The sequence below is a fragment of the Taudactylus pleione genome, unplaced genomic scaffold, assembly GCF_031769625.1.
Source record: "Taudactylus pleione unplaced genomic scaffold, aTauple2 ptg000251l, whole genome shotgun sequence".
In the NCBI taxonomy this organism is placed as follows: Eukaryota; Metazoa; Chordata; class Amphibia; order Anura; family Myobatrachidae; genus Taudactylus; species Taudactylus pleione.
The window spans coordinates 6,224,759-6,250,713 of NW_028284653.1; the positions used below are offsets into that span (position 1 = coordinate 6,224,759).

The window sequence follows — 25,955 nt, forward strand, 5'->3', positions numbered from 1 at the left end:
CTCCATAGGTTGTAAGCAGAAATCAACCTTTGATGAAATATCCCATGAAGCCACTGGAAGTAGTACCAGTGGCACTCTCAGGTAATTTAATCACCTTCTAAGACATACACTGCGGAGGACAAGCCCGTACATTAAAACTACCGGGGATGAGTAGGGCTTGTCCTACCCAGGGATGTAGAGAGCTGTACCAGGCCCCGGTAGTTTCGGAGAGTGTGGCCTCATTACAAAAAAATATATAAAATTATATTATTTGATGTGCTCCTCAGCCAGGGGCAAATCCAGGGGGGGAAGAATCAGTGTGATCGCTCACCCTCCCCCAGAGCCAGAGTAGATTGCAGCTGCTGATCAGCAGCTGCAGCCTCCCTGGACCCACCACACATCACCATGTGCTGGGCTGGGGAATCACAGGCTGTTGCCGCTGACAGGTAAGGGGGGGGGGGGGGCAGGCAGCAGACCCGGGCCCCTCCATCTTTTTTTTTTATCTAATTACGGCACTACGTCTCCTCCACCACCCACCCCTTGCTGCGCCCCTACAGCCTGCCCCTGGACGCCCCCTCTACAACTCGGTTGCCCTAGAAAAATTAGAAGTCTCCTATGCCCAGGGCAAAATACAGTTTGTTTCATGAAATGCTGTTCACTATAATAAATTTAGTTTTAATCTGTGCACTTGTCAGTACAGGCTTAATATATCTACAGAGGCAACTATGTCAGAATAAATGTATAATTTATCATGTACGGATTACTGGAATTGATTTTACAAACTAATTTATAAAAAAATATATCGTAGTCTTTATTAAACAATTTAAGTAATAATTGTTCTTACCCACTGGGAATATATTTTACGATTCCTGCATTATAATTCTTTTCCAAATTGGCTCCATACGAAATCCCTGTTGCCACTATTGTCTACATTTAAAAATAAAATGAAGTATTCAGTAGAGTATATATAATCACTTTTCATGCCATTTACAATGTTCATACTACTTTTACACCTACCACGATAACTTCAATTGGAATCGGTACTCGTAAGATGTGCTTGTATCGATCATTTATTTCTTTCACCACTACGCACACAATAAAGGTCAGGAGTCCAGCAATCAGATCAGCAATATTGGTCTTTGCAATGTTGGTAAAGATATCTATAATTGTCTGTATAAGAAAAATAAGAGGCATTAGATGTCAACAATGAAATAGAACAGCTTATTTAATATATCCCAGTGAGTAATATTGAAATTCTGACAGTATACGAGTATATCGGAGTTGCAAATTACACAATCTAATATTAGAGATTTTAAAATATAATGTAATGTGCTGCACATTAACCTGCATGTGAAGAATGTTTCTCTACCTGGTAACGCACCCAAAGAGTGTGGTATATTTGGTTAACACTGACCATGTTGACATTGTGAGTGTTGCCATTTGGCATGTCGACAATGGAATTTTCCATTAACTGAGTCTAAACCTAGCCCTATCCCTAAACGCAGTCTAACCCTAATCTATCTTTAACCATAACAGCAGCCTAACTCTAACCCTAATCTATCTTTAACCATAACAGCAGCCTAACTCTAACCCTAATCTATCTTTAACCATAACAGCAGCCTAACTCGAACCCTAATCTATCTTTAACCATAACAGCAGCCTAACTCGAACCCTAATCTATCTTTAACCATAACAGCAGCCTAATTCGAACCCTAATCTATCTTTAACCATAACAGCAGCCTAACTCTAACCCTAATCTATCTTTAACCATAACAGCCCATTTTCTATGTAATCTAATCAGTGCATTGCTTTGCACACCTGAAAGCTTGAGACACTTTCTACTCAGACTAGCTCCCCTTCCACATTGGTTTAGAGTATGGAGTCTGCCACTGTAATATGCACACCAGTCAGAGGCACAATATAGGTAAGTCCTGCAAATATTTAGACTGTGTAGTGCAGTTTTGGTTCATTTTTGGGGCGTATTGCTTTGGTTGATCTGCTTCAGGGCAGCACATTATAACACAATTTTTCTTTATAATACATTTTAATGCTTCACTGTATGTTTTTTATATATATATTTCACTTTTTTATTCTTTATATGCAGCTGTGGCTGCTCTTAACTATTTCCTTTACACTTCACTTTTGTTATTAGAGCGGTGCCTTGGGGTGGCTTAGCTGGGCTAGTTTGGGGGCGTCCTGCGCTCTGGATGTGAACCCTAGTATGTTAGGGACCTACCCTACAGAGGTTACCCGGATGTAGTGGGTAGACCCATAAACTTGGCCAAGATTATGCCAAAAATCTCTATCTACTGCAAAATGTATTTATTTAAATATATTCAGTTAATCTGGAGTTGTGCACTTGTATTTCTTCTTTTTGTGTATATATCAATGGTCTCCACAGGTAGCACCTCCAATTAGATATATATATATATATATATATATATATATATATATATATATATGTTCAGGATGTGCAGTCTGAGGCCCTTTTTCTATCTTTAACCATAACAGCAGCCTAACTCGAACCCTAATCTATCTTTAACCATAACAGCAGCCTAACTCGAACCCTAATCTATCTTTAACCATAACAGCAGCCTAACTCTAACCCTAATCTATCTTTAACCATAACAGCAGCCTAACTCTAACCCTAATCTATCTTTAACCATAACAGCAGCCTAACGCTACTCCTAAAATGGCATTTTAACATTCACAATATTGATATTCTATTAGTGTCAACATTGTGAACGTCAGCATTCTATCCACATTAACATCCTGAATGTACATTTAGACCATGTCGATATTATGGTGCCAACATTCTGAATACTTACAACCTGACTGCAAAACCACATTGGAAGATTTAGACTAGATTCTCAGTTGCACACAAGTCGCAATGTGCATGGACCTTGTAGATTACAGCATACTGCGCATACGCCAAAGACAGAATACACTTTCTGCGCATGCGCTGATTTAGTTCATAACTATCAATATATAGATCTATGACAAGCTTTGATAGACTCACATATATGATAGAGAGTATTCCATTGTAGTTTTTTGTGGGAACATTGAGAACTAGCTTGACTTGGGAGACAAACACTTGGAAAGCTGCTGCTGTGGTGAAGCCACCAACTAACGGATCTGCCAGGTACCTGACAATGAAGCCAATCTGAAAGACTCCTAGTAAAATCTGGAAATAAGAAATATTGATCACTGATTTTCACATGAGGATGGTTACATAAGCTCACAAATAGATAAATACAAAGACAGACATGCAGATATTCCCTTTGGTTAACACTAATAGGCTTATTAGCTAATGAGTTCATTTTCTGTAATTAGTAAATCCAACTTGTAAATAGAGATTATTAATACAAATGCAAAAATAAGAGATATGGTAAGAACTTACCTTTGTTATCTCTATTTCTACGAAGTCCATAGGGTTCCACAGGATACCTTGGGGTATAGGTGATGATGTCAGTCTTCAGGCACCACAGAGTTAAAGTTTTCAGCCTCCCAGGATGCATCTGGGTCCCTCTCCTATACCCCGCCCCCGGGCCAAGGCATCTCAGTTACGTCACAAGCCATAGGCCGGAGGAAGAGAAGAAAGAGAGAGAAGAAAGATCTGGACACTCACGAAAATCACATTCTCACCATAGGGAGATGGAAAAACCGGTGACCAGAATAAAGCCCATCTGCAGTACAGGTGCGACAGGGCGGGAGTCCTGTGGAACCCTATGGACTTCGTAGAAATAGAGATAACAAAGGTAAGTTCTTACCATATCTCTTATTTTCTACTGCAGGGTCCATAGGGTATCCACAGCATACCTTGGGGATGTCCCAAAGCAGTATCCTTCAAGGGTGGGGATGCTCCTGTGCTGAGAGGAGAATCCACCACCCGAAGGAAGCATCCTGAGAGGCAAAGGTGTCAAAAGCGTAATACCTCACAAAGGTATGGACAGAAGACCACGTAGCAGCCTTGCAGATCTGAACTGCAGAGGCACCACGTCTAGCTGCCCATGAAGGACCCACAGACCTAGTGGAATGAACCCTCACAGAGGAGGGAACTGAAAGACCTTCATGAAGATAAGCTTCTGAAATTGCCATGCGAATCCATCCTGCCAAAGTTTGCTTAGTGGCAGGCCAACCTTTTTTACGGAAGCCATAGAGGAAAAACAAGGCGTCCGACTTCCTAAACGAAGAAGTGCGGTCCACATAAATCTTTAAAGCCTGCACAACATCCAAAGTGGCTTCACCCACTGAAAGTCCAGGTGAATTGAAAGCCGGCACAACAATTTCTTCATGATGTGAAAACTGGATACCACTTTGGGAAGGAATCCCGGACGAGTGTGAAGCACCGCCCTATTCCTATGAAAATTCAGAAAAGGGGGTCTACAAGAGAGAACCCCTAAATCCGAGGCAATGGCCAGAAGGAATATGGTTTTAGCTGTAAGCCATTTAAAGTCCACTGAGTCCAGTGGTTTAAACGGCGGTCCCTGGAGAACTCTCAGGACCACAGCCCAATTCCAATGCGCCACCGATGGAACAAAAGGTGGCTGAATGCGAAGAACACCTCGCATAAAGGTGTGCACATCAGAGAGCGCAGCAATCCCACGATAAAACCAGACTGACAGGGCAGACACCTGCACTTTCAGAGAAGCCAGGCGAAGCCCATGATCCAGTCCATCCTGTAGGAAAGCCAACACCCTAGACAGGCGGAACTCCCTAGGGGAATACCCTCTAGGTCTACACCACCAGAAGAAAGTATGCCACACACGATGGTAGATTCTTGCCGAGGAAGGTTTACGAACTCTTAGCATGGTTTGCACACGGAGCCAGAAAACCCCCTGGACCTTAGCATGACCGTTTCAACAGCCACGCCGAGTCAGGTCCGGGTGAAGACAAGGATCCTGTGACAGCAGATCCGGTCGTAATGGTAACCTCAGAGGAACGTCTACTGACAGACTCTGGAGGTCGGAGAACCAGTGCCGTCTGGGCCACTCAGGAGCTATCAACAGTAGCGTACCTCCTTCTTGTTTTGAATTTCCCGTATTACTCGCGGAAGAAGGTAAAATGGAGGGAAAAGGTGGGCAAACTGGAACGTCTACTGGACGAGAACAAGACCCATACACCGGCAACTTGTTGTTGTGCCGGGACGCTATGAGGTCTATCTCTGGAAGACACCACTTGTCCACCAGACTCTGAAAGACGTCCTGGTGTAAAGACCACTCTCCCGGATGCACGTCCTGCCTGCTGAGAAAATCCACATCCCAGTTGAGGACTCCTGGGATGAACACTGCTGATATTGCTGGGAGATTGCGCTCCGCCCAGACCAGAATACGGGACACTTCTGCGAGTGCTGCCCGACTGTGGGTTCCTCCTTGCTGGTTTAAATAGGCCACCGTGGTGGCGTTGTTCCGACTGGATGTGCACAGGGTGACCCTGGAGAACCGGCTGTGCCAGCTGGAGAGCCCTTAACACCGCATGGAGCTCCAAAATGTTTATTGGAAGCTCCGCTTCCGCCCGAGTCCACCTGCCCTGAAACAAGTGTGGACCCGCGACAGCTGCCCAGCCCCGGAGACTGGCGTCCATTGTTAACAGGACCCAGTTCGCCACCCAGAACGGGCGACCCTTGTTGAGGTGGGTCGTCTGCAACCACCAGGTTAGAGACCGGAGAACGTCCGGAGTGAGCCCCATCGTCTGGGACTTGAGACACTGAGGCAATCCATTCCATCTGGACAGGATCAATAGCAGCAGAGGTCTGGAGTGAAATTGGGCGCATTCCACCATGTCGAATACCGACACCATTGAGCCCAATAACCTCATTGCCGAGTGTAGCGACACTCGACGACACTGCAGACAACTGCGCCCCCCTCAACTACAAAGTAAGGATCTTTTCCTCCGTCACAATGATCCGCTGCTGCCTGGAGTCCAATAAGGCCCCGGGGTGCAGGATCCTCTGAGACGGGGTGAGAGTGGACCTCTGCCAGTTTATCAACCAGCTGTGACGTTGCAGTACCGCAATCGTCAGATCCAGATGGTGTAAAAAGAAGCTCTGGAGACCCCGCTATCAACAGGAGGTCGTCCAGATAAGGCAACAGTCGGACTCCCTGCGTCCGCAGGAGAGCCGCCATGACCGCCATGACCTTGGTGAATACCCGTGGAGCAGTCACCAGGCCAAAAGGCAGCGCCCAGAACTGGAAATGTTTGTTGCAGATTGCCAATCTGAGGAACTGCTGATGGCGTAAAAGAATAGGGACATGCAGGTAAGTGTCCTGGATGTCCAAGACACCATGTAGTCCCCAGGTTCCAGTGCCAGAATAATGGACCGCAGGGTCTCCATCCGAAACAGAGGCACCCTCAAGGACTTGTTGAGGGCCTTTAGGTTTAGTATCGGACGGCAAGACCCACTGGGTTTCTGCACCAAAAATAGATTGGAATAGAAACCCAGGCCCCTCTGGGAAATTGGAACATGCACTAAAACTCCGCCTGGAGCATAGTGTGCAAAACCTTCCGCAGTTCCGAGGCTTTGCTCTGGTCTAGCGGAAGGCCTGTGGTAAAGAACCGGGATGGAGGCCTGTACCGAAAGGAGAGGGCATACCCGTGAGAGACCACCTCCTGAACCCAAGTGTCTGTCGTAGTCCTCGACCAGCACTGGGCGAACTGAAGCAGACGGCCCCCCACTTTGGGAGGCCAGGACCGTCAGGCCGCAGGTTTGTTATCTGACCTAGGAGCCGGACGTCTGGTACTCCAGACCTGTTTCTTGGGCTTGGACAATTTCTTGGTCCCAGCCTGCCGTGGAAAGGACTGTGCTTTAGGCCTACCTTGGGCCCTGTGAGGCCGAAAGGACGACCCACCAGCACTAAAAGGAATCGTAGCAGACGGAAGACATGCAGATTTTGCTGCTGCCAACGTAGCTACTATTTTGTCCAGATCTGGACCAAATAGTACCTGTCCATTGAAAGGCAGACCTTCTAATCCCTTTTTGGAATCCGCGTCCGCTTTCCAAGAACACAACCATAAGGTGCGACGATCAGCCACGGCTGCAGAGGAGATCCTAGAGGTGAGCATACAAATATCTAAGGCCGCTTCATTAATGTAAGTGGCCGAGTCTCGGAGATTGCTACCAACTCGGTCTGTTAGCCGAACAGTCAGAGTCCAAAGACGCCTCCAAATTATTCGCCCAGCGCTCCATAGCTCTGGCTACCCAACACACGGCCATAGCTGGTCTGGATGCTTCCCTGCAAGGGAATAAACGGATCTGAGGCAGATCTCCACCTTGCGGTCAGTGACATCCTTCAAGGATTACATCGAAGGCATAGGCAACGTGGCACTTTTGACTAGGCGTGTGACGTGTGAATCCACTTGCGTAGGGGATTCCCACTTAGAAAAATAATTGACCGCAAACGGATAAGCCACGGCTAAGTGCCTCTGGGGCTGAAACCATTTATCTGGATTTTTCCACGCCTCCTCTAAATGATCCACTAATTGATCAGAAAGAGGGAACACCGTAGCCTCACCCTTAATATCCTTAAAAAGGCATATTTGAATGTGGCCACCGAAGGATCAATATCAATAACTAAAGCCGTGCGGACCGCTCGAATAAGACCAGGGATATACACCTTGGACTTAGCGTCCGGCTCTTTGGTACGGAGAGGTTCTTGGCCAGATAGATCCAGAATCTCACCATCATCTGACGTCTCATCGTCATCTCCATAAGGAGCAGATAAAGACACCACCGGCCGTTTATGAAGCCGCAACACAGACTCCCCCTGTAAAACATCGGACAAATGCTGAACCGATGTAGTTAGAGTATTAACCCACGCAGGCTCCGGAGAAACCTGGGAAGACATGGAGACTGTGGGGTACCATCAATTGTCTCGGGAACTCCCGCATGGGTGACGACACCACTGACTGCTGGGACAAACCCGTCTGGGTAAACGCAGGTGGCCCACAAGGGTTGTAAGCGCCTTAGCGAAACAAGCCAAGGGAGGTTCCTGTACCGGGACCGTGACTATAATCAGCCGTGACAGTGTCAGGCACTGGGGACATAACCCCTCCGCGTTACCGTCCCTCTCCGCTATTGGTACCTTACATTTAGTACACATGAGCTGGAGAGGAAAATCAGTCTCAGACATGATGGTAAGTATGTGACACTCACACCTATACGTATTGGTATAGTGTGAATAACACCCTGTACACCGCGCACCACAAGGGCTTTGAGCAGAGCAAGATCAGGGACAGTAATATGGCTGACAGTAGAAAGTGAAAGTACAGACAGCAGGCTAGCTGATTAGTCACATGCAATGCAGAAGAAAGAAATCCCTGCACTATTAGCGCTGATTCTCAACTACTCAGACCCTCAGGCTGGTAGGACTCAGCGCTGCATACACTGACCTGTGACAAACAGAGGAGAGGTATGCTGGGGGACCCAGACCGCAATGCCACCGCTAACATGCTTCCAGCAGCGTTCACCATGCTTCAAAGATGGCCACCGAGGAGCAGAGGATGAAGGAGGCCGGCCTGGGGGAGGAGCGCTGACACACTATGGCCAATCAGCCAGAGCAGAGAGGCTGTGTGTAGCAGGGGAGGCGCCGGCTGTGAGACAGGGAAAGCGCGCTCCCCTGGCATACATTTAACCCCTGGGACGCCGCAGCGCATGCCGCTCAGCAGCGGCCCGCTGTCCCAGGGGGTAGTGGAAGCACAGGTTGGTCGCCTGGCTCCACGCTGCAGCCAGTCCCCAGGGAGCCCCCTGCCTGGGGACTCAGGACCATGTGACCAGCAGGGACCCACCGCGGGACCCCGCTGCTTACCTGCTATCCCCTGGGATCCGGCCATGGTCCAAGACATCTGGGGGCACCGCTAGCCGTGACCCCAGATGTCTACCAGCATCCCCGGATCAGTACCGGCGTTCTGGTACCGGCGGGGTGTAGGGGAGACAGCATGGACGTCAGTACTGACTGTCCATGCTGTACTCCCAGATGTGCAGCCAGCGCTGCCTTTAAAACAAACTTCAGGGGCTCTTCATAGCCCCCCTCTGCACAGTGCCTCCGACTCCGAGCCAGGCACCGACGAAACTGAGATGCCTTGGCCCGGGGGCGGGGTATAGGAGAGGGACCCAGATGCATCCTGGGAGGCTGAAAACTTTAACTCTGTGGTGCCTGAAGACTGATGTCATCACTTATACCCCAAGGTATCCTGTGGATACCCTATGGACCCTGCAGTAGAAAAAGAAACAACAATTGATCGGAAATTAGACAATATGCTGCCTATTTTGACTGTAATATGCTGGCGCTATAGAAGTAAATGCTAATAAATAATAGTACCGTTAAGGAGAAATCACATACAGTATGTAAGAATATAACAATTACCTGAATGATTCCAATTAAGCAACAGAGGGTCCCTGATACCATAACTCTAGCTGCATCCCTGGCCACTGTATTGATCACCGTGTGGTTCAGTCCAGTGTTGTTACTGAGCATGGTAAATTTTTCATCAGGAGCCATGGATAAAACAACTGAACCAACCATCAAACTGACTACTGGAAATGGCCCTGTAGACACATGTAGACACAGCTTAAATAATTATTTAACATACTTTTCTTAACTGATTAAAAAAAAATAATACATAAAACTGTAATTTTGATAGTATAATAAGTGTTTTTAGTGAACAAAAACACCTACTGTAAGTTGGGTGGAGAGAAGATGGTCTAGTATCCCCCAAGTGTCCATAGGTCCCCATTTTGAAACATTAACCCTAATCCCCACCATTGGCAATAGAATCCAAAGTATCGACAGAACACCCAGTGGCTTTAACCCCTATCCCACCAATAGTAATAGATCCCCCAGTCCTTTTGCCTCCAGTACCTTATTGAAGTTCACCCTCCAGCGATCACAGACCACTACATCACTGCGGGGAGGGGGGCACTTGTGCAGGACTAATTTGGTATCTTAAACAAAGAAGTGCACGGCCGCATAAGATGCAACTGTGTCAGAGAAAGCCCATCTGGCAGCGGTCGCGTGCCATGTAAGCGTGCTCATTAAGTGGTTAAACTCCATAAGAATTACAAAAGAGCATACACTTACAAATCAGTATGTAGCCTGTAGAAAACATTAACACTGTATAGTAGATACATTGGAGTTGGAGTGTTTTTGCATGAAATACAATTAGTGTACCTCAAATGGCCCGCATAAATGTATATGCATATTTGATCACATCTTACACTTACACCTCCTTACGCTTAGAGTTGATAAAGGGAAGGGATGGCCAAGCATAGGCACAATAAGTATTGTATTTGCCTTCTTTATTACTTGATTACTGTGTTTGTATTTAATGAAACTTTATATGGCAAATACATAGCTTCACATATTTTCCATGTATTTATACCACTGTCAATATACTTTTCTCTGTTATGTATTTGTTATGCTGGGCATACACGGCAAGATAAAATGTCTGTCAGACCGACAGACATTTTATCTGGCCGGCTGCCAGCCGCAGATGTCCGTGGCATACACTGTGAGAGAAATCTCACAGTGTATAGCCCGACATCTGCGCTCCGCCCCCGGGGGAGGAGACATTTCCCTGTTCCTTCCGTAGGAAGGAACACAGGAAATGTCTGTCGGCCACGCTGGGCATACACTGCCCGATGCGGCCAACAGTTACCGGGTAAATATCGCATCGGACGGGCATGCTGGACAATCCAGCATGCCCGACCGAGCAATATTTAACCCTCGGTCGCCCCCCCCCCACGCTACAATTATCGCGGCGATCCGCCGATATCGGGCGGATCGTCCCGATAATTGCAGCGTGTATGGCCAGCATTACTGTATTATATTACTATTTTGTTTACAAATAGTTAATACAAACATTTACTATCACATTTCTGCTCTATCCCTACTCTATTGTGAAGCAGAAGTATACACAGTAGTCTACACTACTCCTCATGTAAACCGGGTGCATATGCTAGTGATGTAGAGCTGAGCATATGTATGTATGTATGTAAATGTGCTTTTTCAGATGTGTGTGTTTTGATGCTTATGTTCTGGGCATAACTGTGTCCATCTCTTCATAAGCCGGATTGTTACCCTTCTGGTAATGTTCATTGTTTTCACTCTTCTATAATGACAACGGTTTCTAAAAGATAATATTGGGCCTGATTCTGAGTCTCATGCAGAGGCGTCAGTCTTTTGCTGCAGTTGCGTCTGCGACTTTACACTAATACTAATACTTTGCAAGGACTGAGACGCCCACTGTATGCATCAATCCCGCTACAGTGGGCTACAATCCCGTTTGATGCATCTTTAGATGCAACCATTGGACGCACCACCAAAACTTGCCTCAGCCCCATGCTAGGTGCAGGAACTTCATCAGAGTATGGCCTACAGTGGGGAAGCAGTCGGGAAGCCGGCGGATGCAATGCCGACCACCCGCTTCCCGACTGCTTAATCCCGGCAAGGGTTAAATGACAGGTGTCGAAATCCCGACACCTGTCATTTTACCTACGCCGGGAGACCGGCGCTCGGCATCCCGATCAAAGAGATGTCGGGCGCTGCAGCGGACAGCCGCGGGGGGGGGGGGTGGTTAGGTTTAGGGCTCCCGGGGGGGACTTAGGGTTAGGCAGCCCCTGGGAGGTTAGTGTTAGGCTAGGGGAAGGGAGGGTTAGGGTTAGGCACCCCCGGGGGAGGTTAGGGTTAGGCAACCCCCCAGGGGAGTTAGGTTTAGGTGGCGGGGAAGGGGGGGTTAGGATTAGGCACTTAGAGGGGGGATTAGGGTTAGGCACTTGGGGGAGGGAAGGATGGGGTTAGGCATCCTAAAGGAGGGTTAGGGGGGGGACTTATATTAGTTCTACTTACCTCTTTAGACGATCTGGATTTCCTCCTGTGTCGGGCTCGGGATTTCAACCGCCGGCGGTAAATCATACTGATTCCCTACAGTGTAGGGGATATAACGTCTGAGTTGGCAACCACTTATGAGAGAAGCCTGCGACACACCCATAACACACCCATAAGCCGGTACATCTACGTGCATCTAATTAGCCACTTCCCAGACATTGCCCAGGAATGCCCAATACTGTGACCTCTGTATACATACATTGGACGCTAGAACCGTGTGACACAAGCGCAGTTAACTATTTGTGTGAATATCAGCTCAGAATCAGGCCCATTGTGTAGCTCATAGGGGGGTAAATGATACCAGATAGTGTTCTGAATGTTTCTTTTGATTTGTTGTTATAAGGAAATAAATGCCCATGTGCTTTGTGAAGGACTAGAGTAGTTCTATATCCCAACATAAAATGATGAGACCTAAACCATCCCTAACCAAGACCAAAATACACTCCGTTTTTATAGCATAACCAGACTGACAATAAGGAATTACTATCTAATTACTATTTGTGCTAACATGCCATATGATTACTCTTATTCTGTAATAGATTATTAATAGAATTTACCAACGGAGATGTGTTTGGATGTTCCCAACAAGAAGTATGTTAAAATGGGGAAGAAGGATGAATAGAGGCCGTATCCTACAGGTACCGCAGCAAGCAATGCAAAGGCCAAACCTGGAATCATATAGGATTAATTAACTTGATGCTAATGTACAGTATGTAAATATTATTTTGCATATAACAGTCATAACATGGTCACAATTAATATTATGTTCAATTATACTGTATATAGTGAAAATGGCAGTAATTCATAGTACTATATTAAGACCAACTTGGACCTTGAGAAATTAGATTACGTCACCCTCTCACAATCACCAACCCCAGTGTGACCATCATTCATCATCCATAGATGCACATATATGTTATATATGCGTATGTATGTACACACACATATATATATCATACATGCCTACTCTCCCGGGAATCGCGGGAGGCTCCTGATTTTTCGGGTAACCCCCCGCGATCCCGGAAGAGTAGGCATATCTCCCGCATCCCGCCCACTTCCTAGTGAAGTGGGCAGGATGTGGAGATTTTACCTGAGATTATCGGGTCCGTCGCGAAGGGGCGGGGCTAAATTAGGCAAATCACGTCATTTAGTCCCGCCCCCTCCTCACGGACCCGCGAATCACGGGGGTTTTCTGTAAACGGGGCGGGGCCTAATGCCGTCTATCGTCTGGCCCTGCCCCCCGAAGAGGAGAGCAGCAGGTCCCCTCCTGCTGCTCCCGGAAAGCTGCCCAGGTATGTAGGTAAGTATGATATATATATATATATATATATATATATATACACACACATTTACTGGTCTGCAGAGGTGTTTATATACCATCAAACAGAGGTGCCTACATCCTATTATACCAGATAGCAAAAGTAACAGTATATACCAGCAAACAGAGGTACCCACATTAGCCTAGCTGCCTACATTACACCACCCAGAACAGCTGTCTAATACTGAAATCTCAAAGTATAGAAATCCCGGCGCATATACAGTATATCAGTAGGAATATTTGGACTTAGGATCATAAAAAATATATATCATTTATTGGTTAATAATAAATATTATAGCATATAGCATTATAGAATATACATAAATATATGTGCACAATAAGATAAAACAATAGCATACATAAATGCATGAAACTGATAAACTTAAAATCTGCATACAGACGCTCTCTTCAGCAGTAATATCTCAGAGAAGACATAAGATTTATGCACTTCTGTCCGATGGTGCATGTAACACTTGAAGTGGTTTAGTAAATACAGTGAATTTGCCCATAAATCACATATGAAACAGTGAATTCTATGGTACATCTTGTGGGTCTCCTGACTCGTTGGTGTCCTTCCTCAGCATATTTATATGTTGGTAGTGCAGCCAATACTATTTGATGTGTGCGTGGTATACCAGCGGGTTTTTTTCTATTCTGAGTCCCCCGTGCTGTCATCCTCCGTGTGCACTGTTTCCAAAGTGCAGTGTAGCCACAGCTTCGGGTGCCTCTGGTGTTATTCATGCAGTCTTGCAGTAATAACAGCAGGGATTTTTAATCAGAGAAAAGCCATCAGCCCATTACATCAACGTTTCAGTCCCCTCTGGGAATTTTGTCAAGATCAAGAGGTACCATAGAATTCACTTTTTAATATACAATTGAAGGCTCTCTCTCACTTTCTGTCTGCCTCAGACATGACCCTGCTCAGTCCCAGACTCCCTCCTCTCTCTATACTGGTGCTAAGCAATGGGACACATTGCTATCTCTGATTGACTCTCACTGTCTCTTGCTGTTTCAGCACCCTGGCCAGCTCCTATACAGCAGCTTGGTGCAAGATTTTTTCTGTGACTTTGCTTCACTAAAATCATCGCTGCTCAGCTCCCTTGTCACAGTTGAATGGTTCATACACCTAAACCTTCCTCGATCATTGCTGTATAGAATAGGTAAAACCCCATCAAAATTCATCCAGGGTTCAAGAAATTAACCTGAACGAAAAGGCAGACCCCTAAACTGGGGACTTATTTTTATATATAAAATATATATATATAAAATATATATATATATATATATATATATGGCCCATCAATGCCCATCCATATCACTTTAGGACTATTCCTTTCATTAATTACTGCATTTAAATATTTTTCATAAAATCTTACTTGGTTTTTATTAAATGTGCATTTTTATGTCTTTGAAGCTTTTCAACACATTGGGTAAAGTACATCTAATAATGCATTCTCACAGAAGGGCAATTTTAAGGTGCAAGCTGCATGTGCATATGGATAGGACCTCATTTCTGTGCACATTTAGCAAATCATCCACCAGCTGCTCCAAACATTTGCAACCTCACAGAGGCAAATCTTTCACTTGCCTGAAATGCACTTCCCCATAAAACCTAGTAATACTACATGTGTAGTCACGTGACAGGGGGCCTGATATATAATTACCGGGACCTTAGCACTATTTCACAGATAGTTATGCCTGTTCATCCCCTCTGAAGGGCTTATCTTCTGTGAGAGTTAGCCACTCCAAAGTTGATGGACCAGTATAAAAGTATTATTGTGCAGCATTATGCAGTGTTTTAGGGAATGATGTTGTATTCTAGGGATAATTTATACACATTGTTAAGTATATCCCACATATAGAAAATAAAAACACTTACCTTGTAATGTGCCAACAAGCCCTGTGCTGACTCCTGAGATAAGGTCATTTACAAACCATTCTTTCCATCTGTACTTTGGCAGCCAGTCCAGGATTGGTAAAAAAGACTTGACAATCAAAAAAGCTTTTCTTGATGTACAGCTGTCAGATAACAAACATATTATCAGTAAAATGATCCATTATTATGTCAAATAAGCATTGTTGTGCCAATAACTAAAGCCAATATATGTACCCCTAGCAGGGTTTAGTAACACGTTTACACAACAAGACTGCAATGGTATAACATGGAATGAGACACAATGGTGAACAACGCACAGTTGTAACCGAATAGTTCAAATGCTTCACAATTACATGTAGTCTGACCAGCCAATAATTGTCAGCACTGATAAATATTCATAGTAGAATCTATGTCATAAGATATAGACATGACACATTTATTAATTGTGCTGATATAAACATAGAACTTAAATAGCAATGGTCAGCCAGTGATCATCTTGCTGGCATAGAACTACAAGTCCCAGTATGTTCTGCCAGTCTGAAGTTGGTAGTGTATGCAAGGAGTTATAAGAGCTGAAGGGTCACAGGTTTGATCTGCCTTAAGTATCATCAGTGCATTGTTGCATTGATAAATGTACATTTATTTCTGCTGCTAGAAAACATTAGCTAAGACACTTGGGTTATATTTACTAAAGTGCGGGTTTCTAGAAGTGGAGATGTTGCCCATAGCAACCAATAAGATTCTACTTATTTATCTAGCACCTTCTAGAAGATAATAGCTAAAATCTGATTGGTTGTTATGGGCAAAATCTCCACTTCTAAATACTCTCACTTTAGTAAATATACCCCTTGGAAACCAAAGTATTAAGCAGCGCAAATGGTTTAGATGTTTTTTCTGAAAACATGGCACTAAGCTGCTTTTTAGCACACTAGCACTGATGCTCCTTTCTTTAGCAATGCATCTAACCCTCAAAATACTGTAATGATATTAATAATAACCTGCAGCTCTTTCGCAGCCTCTCCTGAATAGTTTTCTGAACAATCTCTTTTTTTTCATTTTCCTCCTGGAAAGTGGACTCTGAGTAAACAGATCGTGCCACGAGGTATTGGTTGTACCTAGGGCTGTTCATATCCATCCTTCCAGATGCCATCTGAGAAACACAGCCATAAGTATGTTAATGCCTGTACAACCTCAACACTGTTCATATAATAATGCAGTTATCCCTTCTGAGAGGTAAGACAGAACTATTAATAAATTGTAAAGTATTTTGATTTAGCATTTTCTTTATATTTGCAAATAGTATATTAGCTACACAGTTACATACTAATAAAGCCAGATGTATAAGAAGTTATACTGTACTGTATGTAATTTTTATGTAAACGTTCACATACTGATGAATAAACATGCATAATTACACACTTTCTGACTCTGTACCTGTAAAGCAGCAGCCCCCAGCAACCTTGGCAGTTGTATTAAGCCATCCACATTATATAGTCCTTGCAGCCCAAGGGAAGTTCTATTTATGGGAAAACAGAGACTCCCATCACCAGTTTGAGTGAGAATAAACTCACCATCCAGCACACAGATATTAACCCTTCTACTATGAGTACAATGTAATGTACCAGTCGTCCTGTGACACTGTCACAGAACCACCTCTATAACACAGTACCCTCATCAGCCAGCTGCACCTTAGCAGGCAACTGATAGCTAATAATGTATAAGACTGAGAACTTTTTTATATAGAATTTGTATCACACTCACTTTCTGTGCTGTTTAATATAGTTTTAATAAAATACAATTTCAACAATGTACTTCAGTGTTTTCTAACATATTTAATTAAAATATGAACAGAAACGCATAACCAATGAATTCTGGCAGTACTAATAAAGAGTTTGCAGAATTTGACGCTGTCATTTGTAAGCTGCAGACTATCTTATCAAATTAGCAGTGTTTTTATATATGATGAACAAATATAACTTTAAAACAAAGCAGTTTTTCTCCATATTTACAGTTTTGTTTTTATAGTGTGATATTTAATGTTATTATTTGATATTATTGGCTATGTTTGGAGTCCAATATATATAACTATGTATATAAACAACATGTACACACAAACCTACTAAAATTACCTTATAGTAAATGTTTCTGTGTTCTAGAATACAGATTTATGTGAACTGTTCGATGCTGAATAGAATTTATGCATACTTTGTATTACCTTAGCACTGTGTTGCAGTTACCATTTTGGAAGTCCTATTCCAATTCATTATTACAGGTCTCCGAACACATCTCCACTTGCAGCTAAATGAGCGTAATGGGGCATTTGCACAGGCCCGAATTAAGGGGGGGTTTGACAGGAACGGTAGCCCCAGGGCCCGTCCACACTGGATCCATGTGACCCTGCAGATGCAGAGTACAGCACCTGTTCCGAACCGTCTTGCTGCAGAGATTCTGGCTGCCAGGTGCCTTTCCAGTGGGTGAGCGGTGGTGCTGCCCACAGCACTCTACGCTCTGTGCGGCGGCATTGCTCGCACACTAGTAGTTACGGAGGAGACAGCAACAGCAGGGTAGTAATCAGGGGCACTGTATACCATACAAATGGCATATTGGGGGGGCACTGTGGAAAAGGTAAGTGACATAGTGACAGGGTCAATTTTACTGGAGGGGGCCCCCACAAGCCTTAAGGCTAAGTTTTGTCAGTGTGTAACGGTAGCATACAAACAGAATTGCGGGCTACGCTGAGTTGTGTGTACGCTGAGATACGTCTGATTCCAGTCAAACCTCTTGAACCAAGGGCTGGTGCAAGAGCCAGCTCTGAAGAATTTGGTGCCCTAGACAAGATTTTATCTGCGTGCCCCTCCCCTGGCCCACCTACCCCAGAAATAGATGACACTTCAAAGCAGCATCATACCAAGGGGTATTTTTATTGAAGTGCAGGTTTTTAGAGGCGGAGTTATTGCCCAAGGTGACCAATCAGATTCTAGCTATTATCATCTAGACAGGGGTGGGCAATAAGCGGTCCTCCAGCTGTTGCTGAACTACAATTCCCTTGCAACAGTTTTAGCATGGCGAAATAGCAAAACTGTGGCAAGGCATGCTGGAATGTGTAGTTCTACAACAGCTGGGGGGCCGCTTGTTGATCACTCCCTAGTCTAGATAAATGATAAGTAGATTGGTTGCTATGGGCAACAACACCACTTCTAAAAACCCACACTTTAGTAAATATATCCCCAGCATCTTACTCTGGGTGAAAGGGAAATATTTTTGGTTCTTACATTAATTGGGACTAAAACTGACAACTTATTATTGTGGTGGAACCACAAAAGTAGCCCTAAAAACTGTTTCTGGCACCTCCCACTTGTTCCCCACACCAAACTAGATACCACCTTAGGGAGAAAACTATGAAAAATAAGAAAGGGAGGTCGACATGAGAGAGCCCCCACTTCTGAGACCCTCCTGGCTGAAGCAATGGCCAGAAGGAATACCGTCTTAGCAGTAAGCCATTTAAAATCCACTGAGCCCAGTGGTTCAAACGGCGGTCCTTGGAGAGCCCTCAGGACCACAGCTAGATCCCAAGGAGCTACTGGTGGAACAAAGGGAGGCTGAATACGAAACACACCCTGCATGAAGGTGCGGATATCAGGAAGAGTAGCAATCCTACACTGAAACCATACTGACAGGGCAGAAACCTGCACCTTCAGAGAAGCAAGGCGAAGACCGTGATCTAAGCCCGCCTGTAGGAAAGCCAACACTCTGGATATCCGGAACACCTGAGTATCATAGGCTCTAGGGCGACACCACTCAAAGAAAGTATGCCATACCCGATGGTAAATTCTTGGTGACGCAGGCGCTAGCAATGGTGTTAACTACAGACCTTGAAAAATCTCTGGACCTTAAGAGGACTGTCTCTACAGCCACGCCGTCAAAGACAGACGACTCAGGTCCGGGTAAAGACAAGGGCCTTGTGACAACAGGTCCGGACGTAGAGGCAACCTCAGTGGAGCATCTACGGAGAGAGCCTGAAGGTCCGAGAACCAGTGACGTCTGGGCCACTCCGGAGCTATCAACAGGAGTGTGCCGACTTCTTGTTTGAATTTTCGGATTACCCGAGGAAGAAGGGAGAACGGAGGGAAGAGATACGCAAACTGGAAGGTCCACCGGACCGACAGAGCGTCTACCAGAAATGCCTCCTTGTCTCTTGTTCTTGACCCGTACACAGACAGTTTGTTGTTGTTTCAGGAAGCCATGAGGTCTATTTCTGGAAGTCCCCACTTGTCCACCAGGAGTTGAAACACCTCCTGGTGAAGAAACAATTCTCTTAGATGTACGTCCTGCCGGCTGAGAAAGTCTGCTTCCCAGTTGAGGACTCCCAGGATGAATACCGCTGAAATGGCCGGGAGATTGCACTCCGCCAAAGTCAGGATGCAGGACACCTCCGCCAGTTTCCTCCTTGGCGGTTTATGTAAGCCACCGTGGTGGCATTGTCCGAATAGACCTGTACAGGTTTTCCTTGTAGAACCTGTCTTGCTTGCTGGGGGGCATTGAATACCACGCGAAGTTCCAAGATATTTATTGGAAATGCCGCTTCTGCCGGGGTCCACCTGCCCTGGAACAAGTGTGGACCCGTGACTGCTCCCCAGCCTCTGAGACTGGCGTCCATCGTCAAAAGGACCCAGTTCGCCACCCAAAAGGGAAGTCCCCTGTTGAGGTGAGTTGTTTGCAACCACCAGGCCAGAGACAGGCGAACGTCTGGAGAAAGCACCATGGTCTGCGTCTTTATCTGCTGAGGCAACCCATTCCACCTGGAGAGGATCAATTGTTGCAGAGGTCTGGAGTGAAACTGGGCATATTCCACCATGTAAAAAAGTGACACCATGGTGCCCAGTAACCTCATCGCTAAGTGATTGGACACTCGGCGGTTCTGAAGGCAACTTCGTATCTTTGTCTGTAATGCAGAGATCTTGTCCTCTGTCACAAAGATCCTCTGTAGTTGAGAGTCCAACAAGGCTCCGAGATGGAGAATCCTCTGCGAGGGAACCAGGGTGGATTTCTTCCAGTTTATTAACCAGCCGTGATCTTGCAATACTGAGACCGTCATTCGCAGATGAAGCTGGAGGACTTCTGGTGACCATGCTCACAACAGAAGGTCGCCCAGATAAGGCAACAAACGGACTCCCTGCATCCGCAGGTGAGCTGCCATGACCACCATGACTTTGGTGAAGACACGAGGCGCTGTTGCCAGACCAAAGGGCAGTGCCTGGAACTGAAAATGTTTGTCGAGCACCGCAAACCTGAGCAATTCCTGATGCGCTAAGACAATGGGGACATCCAGGTACGCGTCCTGGATGTCCAATGACACCATGAAATCCCCAGGCTCCATCGCTAGTATAATGGAATGGAGGGTCTCCATCCGAAACCGAGGCACCCTCAAGGACTTGTTGAGGGTTTTGAGGTTGAGGATTGGACGGTAAGACCCGTTGGGTTTCTGCACCGAAAAGAGATTGGAATAGAAACCCATGCCCCTCTGGGAGAACGGAACAGACACTATAACTCCAGCCTGGAGCATAGAGTGCAACACTTTCTGTAGTTCCAGGGCTTTGTTCTGATCTGACGGAAGGCCTGTGGTGAAAAACCTGCTGGGGGGCCTGCACCGGAAGGAGAGGGCATACCCCCGAGAGACCACCTCGTGTACCCAAGTGTCCGTGGTAGTCAGACACCAATGTTGGGCGAACCAATGCAGGCGGCCTCCCACTCTGGGATCCCCCAAAGGGAGGCCCAGGCCGTCAGGCGGAAGGCTTGTTGTCCAACTTAGGGGCAGGGCGTCTAGCAACGCAAGGTTGTTTCTTTGGCTTGGTAGCCTTTTTGGGGTCGGCCTGTCTTGGAAAAGACTGTGCTTTGGACCTACCCTGGGTCCTGTAGGGCCGAAAGGACGAAGTACCTGCTCCTGATGGAACTGTAGCTGATGGGAGACACGCAGACTTGGCCGCTGCCAGCGTCGCCACTATCTTGTCTAAATCAGGGCCAAATAGGACTTGTCCATTAAAGGGCAAGCATTCCAAGCCCTTCGTGGAATCTGCGTCCGCTTTCCAAGAGTGCAACCACAAGGTGCGATGACCGGCTACCGCTGCAGAGGAGATTCTGGAGGTGAGTAGACCGATATCCAAGGCCGCCTCATTAATGTAAGTGGCCGAGTCTCTGAGATTGTCAAATAACTATGTTTGCTCTGCAGAAGAGTCAGAGTCTAGAGACGCCTCTAAACTATCAGCCCAGCGTTCCATAGCTCTGGCCACCCAGCACCGTAGTCAGTGCCAGATTAAGGTCCACATGGGCCTGGAGCTGAAATTGATGAAAGGCCTATTGTGTGCCGTCACGGGGGATGTGATCAGCACAGCGAAGGAGGTGGAATGTCTAGTGATGTAGGGGAATATTCACACACACATATATATATATATATATATTTTCAAACTGCAGCCGGGCAGCACCGCCTTCATGGAGCTGAGAGAGTTGCTGGCATTGGACATGATAGTAGCAGGAATGGCGGCGCTTGATTGACATCACGCAGTGCGGAAAAGGAGCCCTATAACTGTGCGCAGTGCAGTGAGGACTTGTTAAGACTTCCACTGCTCCACAAGTATTATGCCTGGAAGCACTTGAACCGCCGGTGATCGTGCAAGTGGGGGTTCAACATTGTGATTTCAGTGGGTGGGTCCTGGTCTCCTACTTACCAGACTTTTTCCTGTTGCTGGCAGCCCATTTATCGGCTGTGTGCGGCACCCTCCAGTGGCCAGTGCCCCTAGGCAAATGCCTAATTATAGCGCCGGCCCTGTGCAATATGAATATATATATATATACACAGTGTGTATACATATATATTAAAAGTATATACAGTCAGGTGCATAAATATTTGGACATTGACAGAATTTTCATATTTTGGCCTCTATTCACCACCACAATGGCTTTGAAATGAAACAAACAAGATGTGCTTTAACTGCAGACTTTCAGATTTAATTAACGGTTTCTATATGTGCCTCCCACTTTTTAAGGGGCCAAAAGTAATGGGACAAACTAAACAATCCTAAATCTAACTTTCACTTTTTAATACTTTGTTGCAAATCCTTTGCAGGCAATTACAGCCTGAAGTCTGGAACGCATAGACATCACCAGACGCTGGGTTTCATCCCTAGTGATGCTCTGCCAGGCCTCTACTGCCAATGTCTTCAGTTCCTGCTTGTTCTTGGGGCATTTTCAATGTAGTTTTGTCTTCATCAAGTGAAATGCATGCTCAATCGGATTCAGGTCAGGGGATTGACTTGGCCATTGCATAACATTCCACTTTTTAGCTTTAAAAAACGCTTTGGTTGCTTTTGCAGAATGCTTCGGGTCATTTTCCATCTGCACTGTGAATCGCCGTCCAATGAGTTCTGAAGCATTTGACTAAATATGAGCATATAATATTGCCCGAAACACTTTAGAATTCATTCTGCTGCTTTTATCAGCAGTCACATCATCAATAAATACAAGGGAACCAGTTCCATTGGCAGCCATACATGCCCACGCCATGACACTACCACCACCATGCTTCACTGATGAGGTGGTATGTTTTGGATCATGAGCAGTTCCTTTCCTTCTCCATACTCTTCTCTTCCCATCACTCTGGTACATGTTGATCTTTGTCTCATCTGTCCATAGGATGTTGTTCCAGAACTAATGGCTTTTTTAGATGTTGTTTGGCAAACTCTAATCTGGTCTTCCTGTTTTTGAGGCTCACCAATGGTTTAAATCTTGTTGTGAACCCTCTATATTCACTCTAGTGAAATCATCTCTTGATTGTTGACTTTGACACATATACACCTACCTCCTGAAGAATGTTCTTGATTTGGCCAACTGTTGTGAAGGGGTTTTTCTTCACCAGGGAAATAATTCTTCTGTCATCCACCACAGTTGTTTTCCGTGGTCTTCCGGGTCTTTTGGTGTTGCTTAGCTCTCCGGTGCATTCTTTTTTAAGAATGTTCCAAACAGTTGATTTGGCCACACCTAATGTTTTTGCTATCTCTCTGATGGGTTTGTTTTGATTTTTCAGTCTAATGATGGCTTGCTTCACTGATAGTGACAGCTCTTTGGATCTCATATTGAGAGTCGACAGCAACTGATTCCAAATGCAAATGTCACACCTAGAATCAACTTCAGACCTTTTACATGCTTAATTGATAATGAAATAACGAGGGAATAGCCCACACCTGTCCATGAAATAGCTTTTGAGTTGATGGTCCCATTACTTTTGGCCCCTTAAAACGTGGGAGGCACATAGAGAAACCATTGTAATTCCTACACCGTTCACCTGATTTGGATGTAATTACCCTCAAATTAAATCTGAAAGTCTGCAGTTAAAGGACATCTTGTTTGTTTCATTTCAAAGCCATTGTGGTGGTGAATAGAGGCCAAAATATGAAAATTCTGTCAATGTCTCAATATTTATGCACCTGACTGTGTGTGTGTGTGTGTGTGTGTGTATATATATATATATATATATATATATATAACCACTACCTAAACGGAAGTGGAATCCAGCCAGCACACCGTTTGAAAAAGAATATTATTTATTTTGATATCCCATAGCGGGGTGAAAAGCCATCGCATAACACTCAAAAAGTATATAATGGTACTTAGCATCAGGTATCGATATGCATAGGGGGAGCCATGCTCTGAACCCCAACATTCAGAAGCCCCAACAGCTGTTTCGGATCCTCCTTCCTCAGGGGACTGCTGTAAAATGCCCTTACAAACCAACAGCAAATATACCCAGAAGTCATTACCAAAATAGACAACACATGAGCACTGAGACTCACCAAATAATCGCGTCACCTGGCACATAGGAAACCCGCTCCCAACAGACACAAAGTCTGGACACAGCAGCCGCTCATCGCCATGCTGAATGCCGGCGGGCGGAACCAATGTGACCATGACCAAGTTCCGGGGAAGGCAACAAGGTTCCTAGTAACCGGAAGTGACGCGACGCCACTATTCCAAAAGAATCAATAACAAACAGATCAAACATACATTATTATCAAACAAAATAAATGGTGATTGAAGCTGGGTCTTCTATCCGGCGCTAACACTCGTGTATAAATGTAAAGAATACCAGGCTTACTGGAACATATCATCGTAAATTACTGGTTTGTAGCCATGGCAACCATTTTTAAATGGATAAACAGAATAGTTGCTAAGTAACAACATATACTGGTCCCCATAAGGCAAATGCACCACAATGACCCAACCACAATCACTCAAAATAAAAACAAAAAAATGCAAGACGAACAAATATATATAGTAATAACAAACAATTATATATACCATGGATAATAGTAGAGAACATGTGCGAGCTGAAAAGCTAGGATTACACTAAGGTAACTAGGATTATAATGTCCAAAACCGGATCATACATTGCACTCAAGTCTTACAAAAATGGAGTGAGTATAAACTCCTCATTCAGTCCACGGGGCACCATGGTTCTAAGTTTGTGAATCCACCTACACTCCAGTTGGAGAAGCAAATTGTGTCTGTCCCCTCCTCTCCTAATCGGGGGTACGTGGTCAATGGGCATAAAGACAAAATCATTAATGTTGTGTCCTAGCATTTTGAAGTGTCTGGCAACTGGCAGTGTACTTGCTTCAACACAAAAGTTAGCCTTTTTGATTGATGACCGATGCATAGCGATGCACTCTTTGAGCATTCTGATAGTCTTACCGACATAGAACTTTTTGCACGGGCACATAATTATATATACAATATACCGCGTGTCACAACTCATCCTGTGCTTAAGATGAAACATCATCCCATCAATTGGGTGCGTGAACGTCTTGCCAGTCTGCATAAATTTGCAGTTAACGCAGCCACCACATTTATATGCCCCACTGTGTGGATGCAGCCAGTTGTAGGCTTGACTGCCCCGCGGGCTAATGTCCGAGCGACTAATCCACTCTTTAAGGTTGGGACTTCTTCTATAACAAAAGAGGGGTGGTTTAGCACAGAATTCACTCAGAATCGGATCGGTTTGGACTATGTACCAGTGCTTAAGGATGGCTTTTCTTAAAACCCCTGATGTTATGGAGCAGGTGCTAGCAAAGGTCAATCTAGCATCTCCATAAATCCTTGGAGTTGGCTTAAGCAGGTCATCTCTGTTCAGTCCCAGACACCTCTTAATTGCATCCTTGACTTCCCTTGGTTCGTAACCTCTCTCCAGGAATTTTTGACCCATATGTTCCAAAGCCGAAGGTAGCTTAGTCCTATCAGAGGTAATCCTCACTACTCTGACTAATTGGGAATATGGCAAACCCCTTTTCAGAGGTTGTGGATGGAAACTTGTTGCAAGCAGTAAGGTATTCTTGTCGGTAGGTTTCCTGAAGATTTCGGTACTGAAACCTCCCTGTCCTAACTTGACACACACATCAAGGAACTCAATTTGCTCAGTACTATGAGTACAAGTAAACCTAATTGATCCAGGCAAATCATTTAGACTCTCTACAAAAACTTCAAGCGAAGCCACCCCACCAGTCCAAAGCAAAAAAAGGTTGTCTATGTATCTTGCATAGATGTGTATAAAACGTGAATATTGGGAGTCTGACAAGATATAAGTACTTTCAAAAATATGCATGTAAAGGTTCGCATAAGAGGGGGCCATATTCGACCCCATGGCAGTCCCTTTTAGCTGCAAGTAAAATGCATTATTGAACATGAAGTAATTTTTATATAAGATAGACTCCATCAATGATAGTAAAAATTCAACCGGTGGACCTGTGTACTTTTGACTGGCAGAGATGGCTTCACGTGCAGCATTTAAACCCTTCTCATGTTGAATATTTGTGTACAAACTAGTCACGTCAAGCGTGACCAGCAAACAATCAGC

General features: G+C 45.1%; 1 protein-coding gene across 1 annotated transcript in view; it reads right to left on the minus strand.

Annotated features, from left to right (window-relative positions):
* The window catches only part of LOC148515266 (pendrin-like), a 44,578-nt gene extending 28,052 nt beyond the window's left edge, over positions 1-16,526 (minus strand). Inside the window, exons 1-8 of the mRNA XM_088480197.1 lie at positions 16,490-16,526; positions 16,054-16,205; positions 15,059-15,198; positions 12,419-12,529; positions 9,342-9,523; positions 2,999-3,163; positions 997-1,149; positions 824-906 (exon numbers count right to left, since the gene is read on the minus strand). Coding sequence (XP_088336323.1) covers positions 824-906; positions 997-1,149; positions 2,999-3,163; positions 9,342-9,523; positions 12,419-12,529; positions 15,059-15,198; positions 16,054-16,205 — 986 coding nt within the window. The 5' untranslated portion in view covers positions 16,490-16,526. The remainder of the gene's footprint in view (positions 1-823; positions 907-996; positions 1,150-2,998; positions 3,164-9,341; positions 9,524-12,418; positions 12,530-15,058; positions 15,199-16,053; positions 16,206-16,489) is intronic.
* Between the last annotated feature and the right edge of the window lie 9,429 nt (positions 16,527-25,955).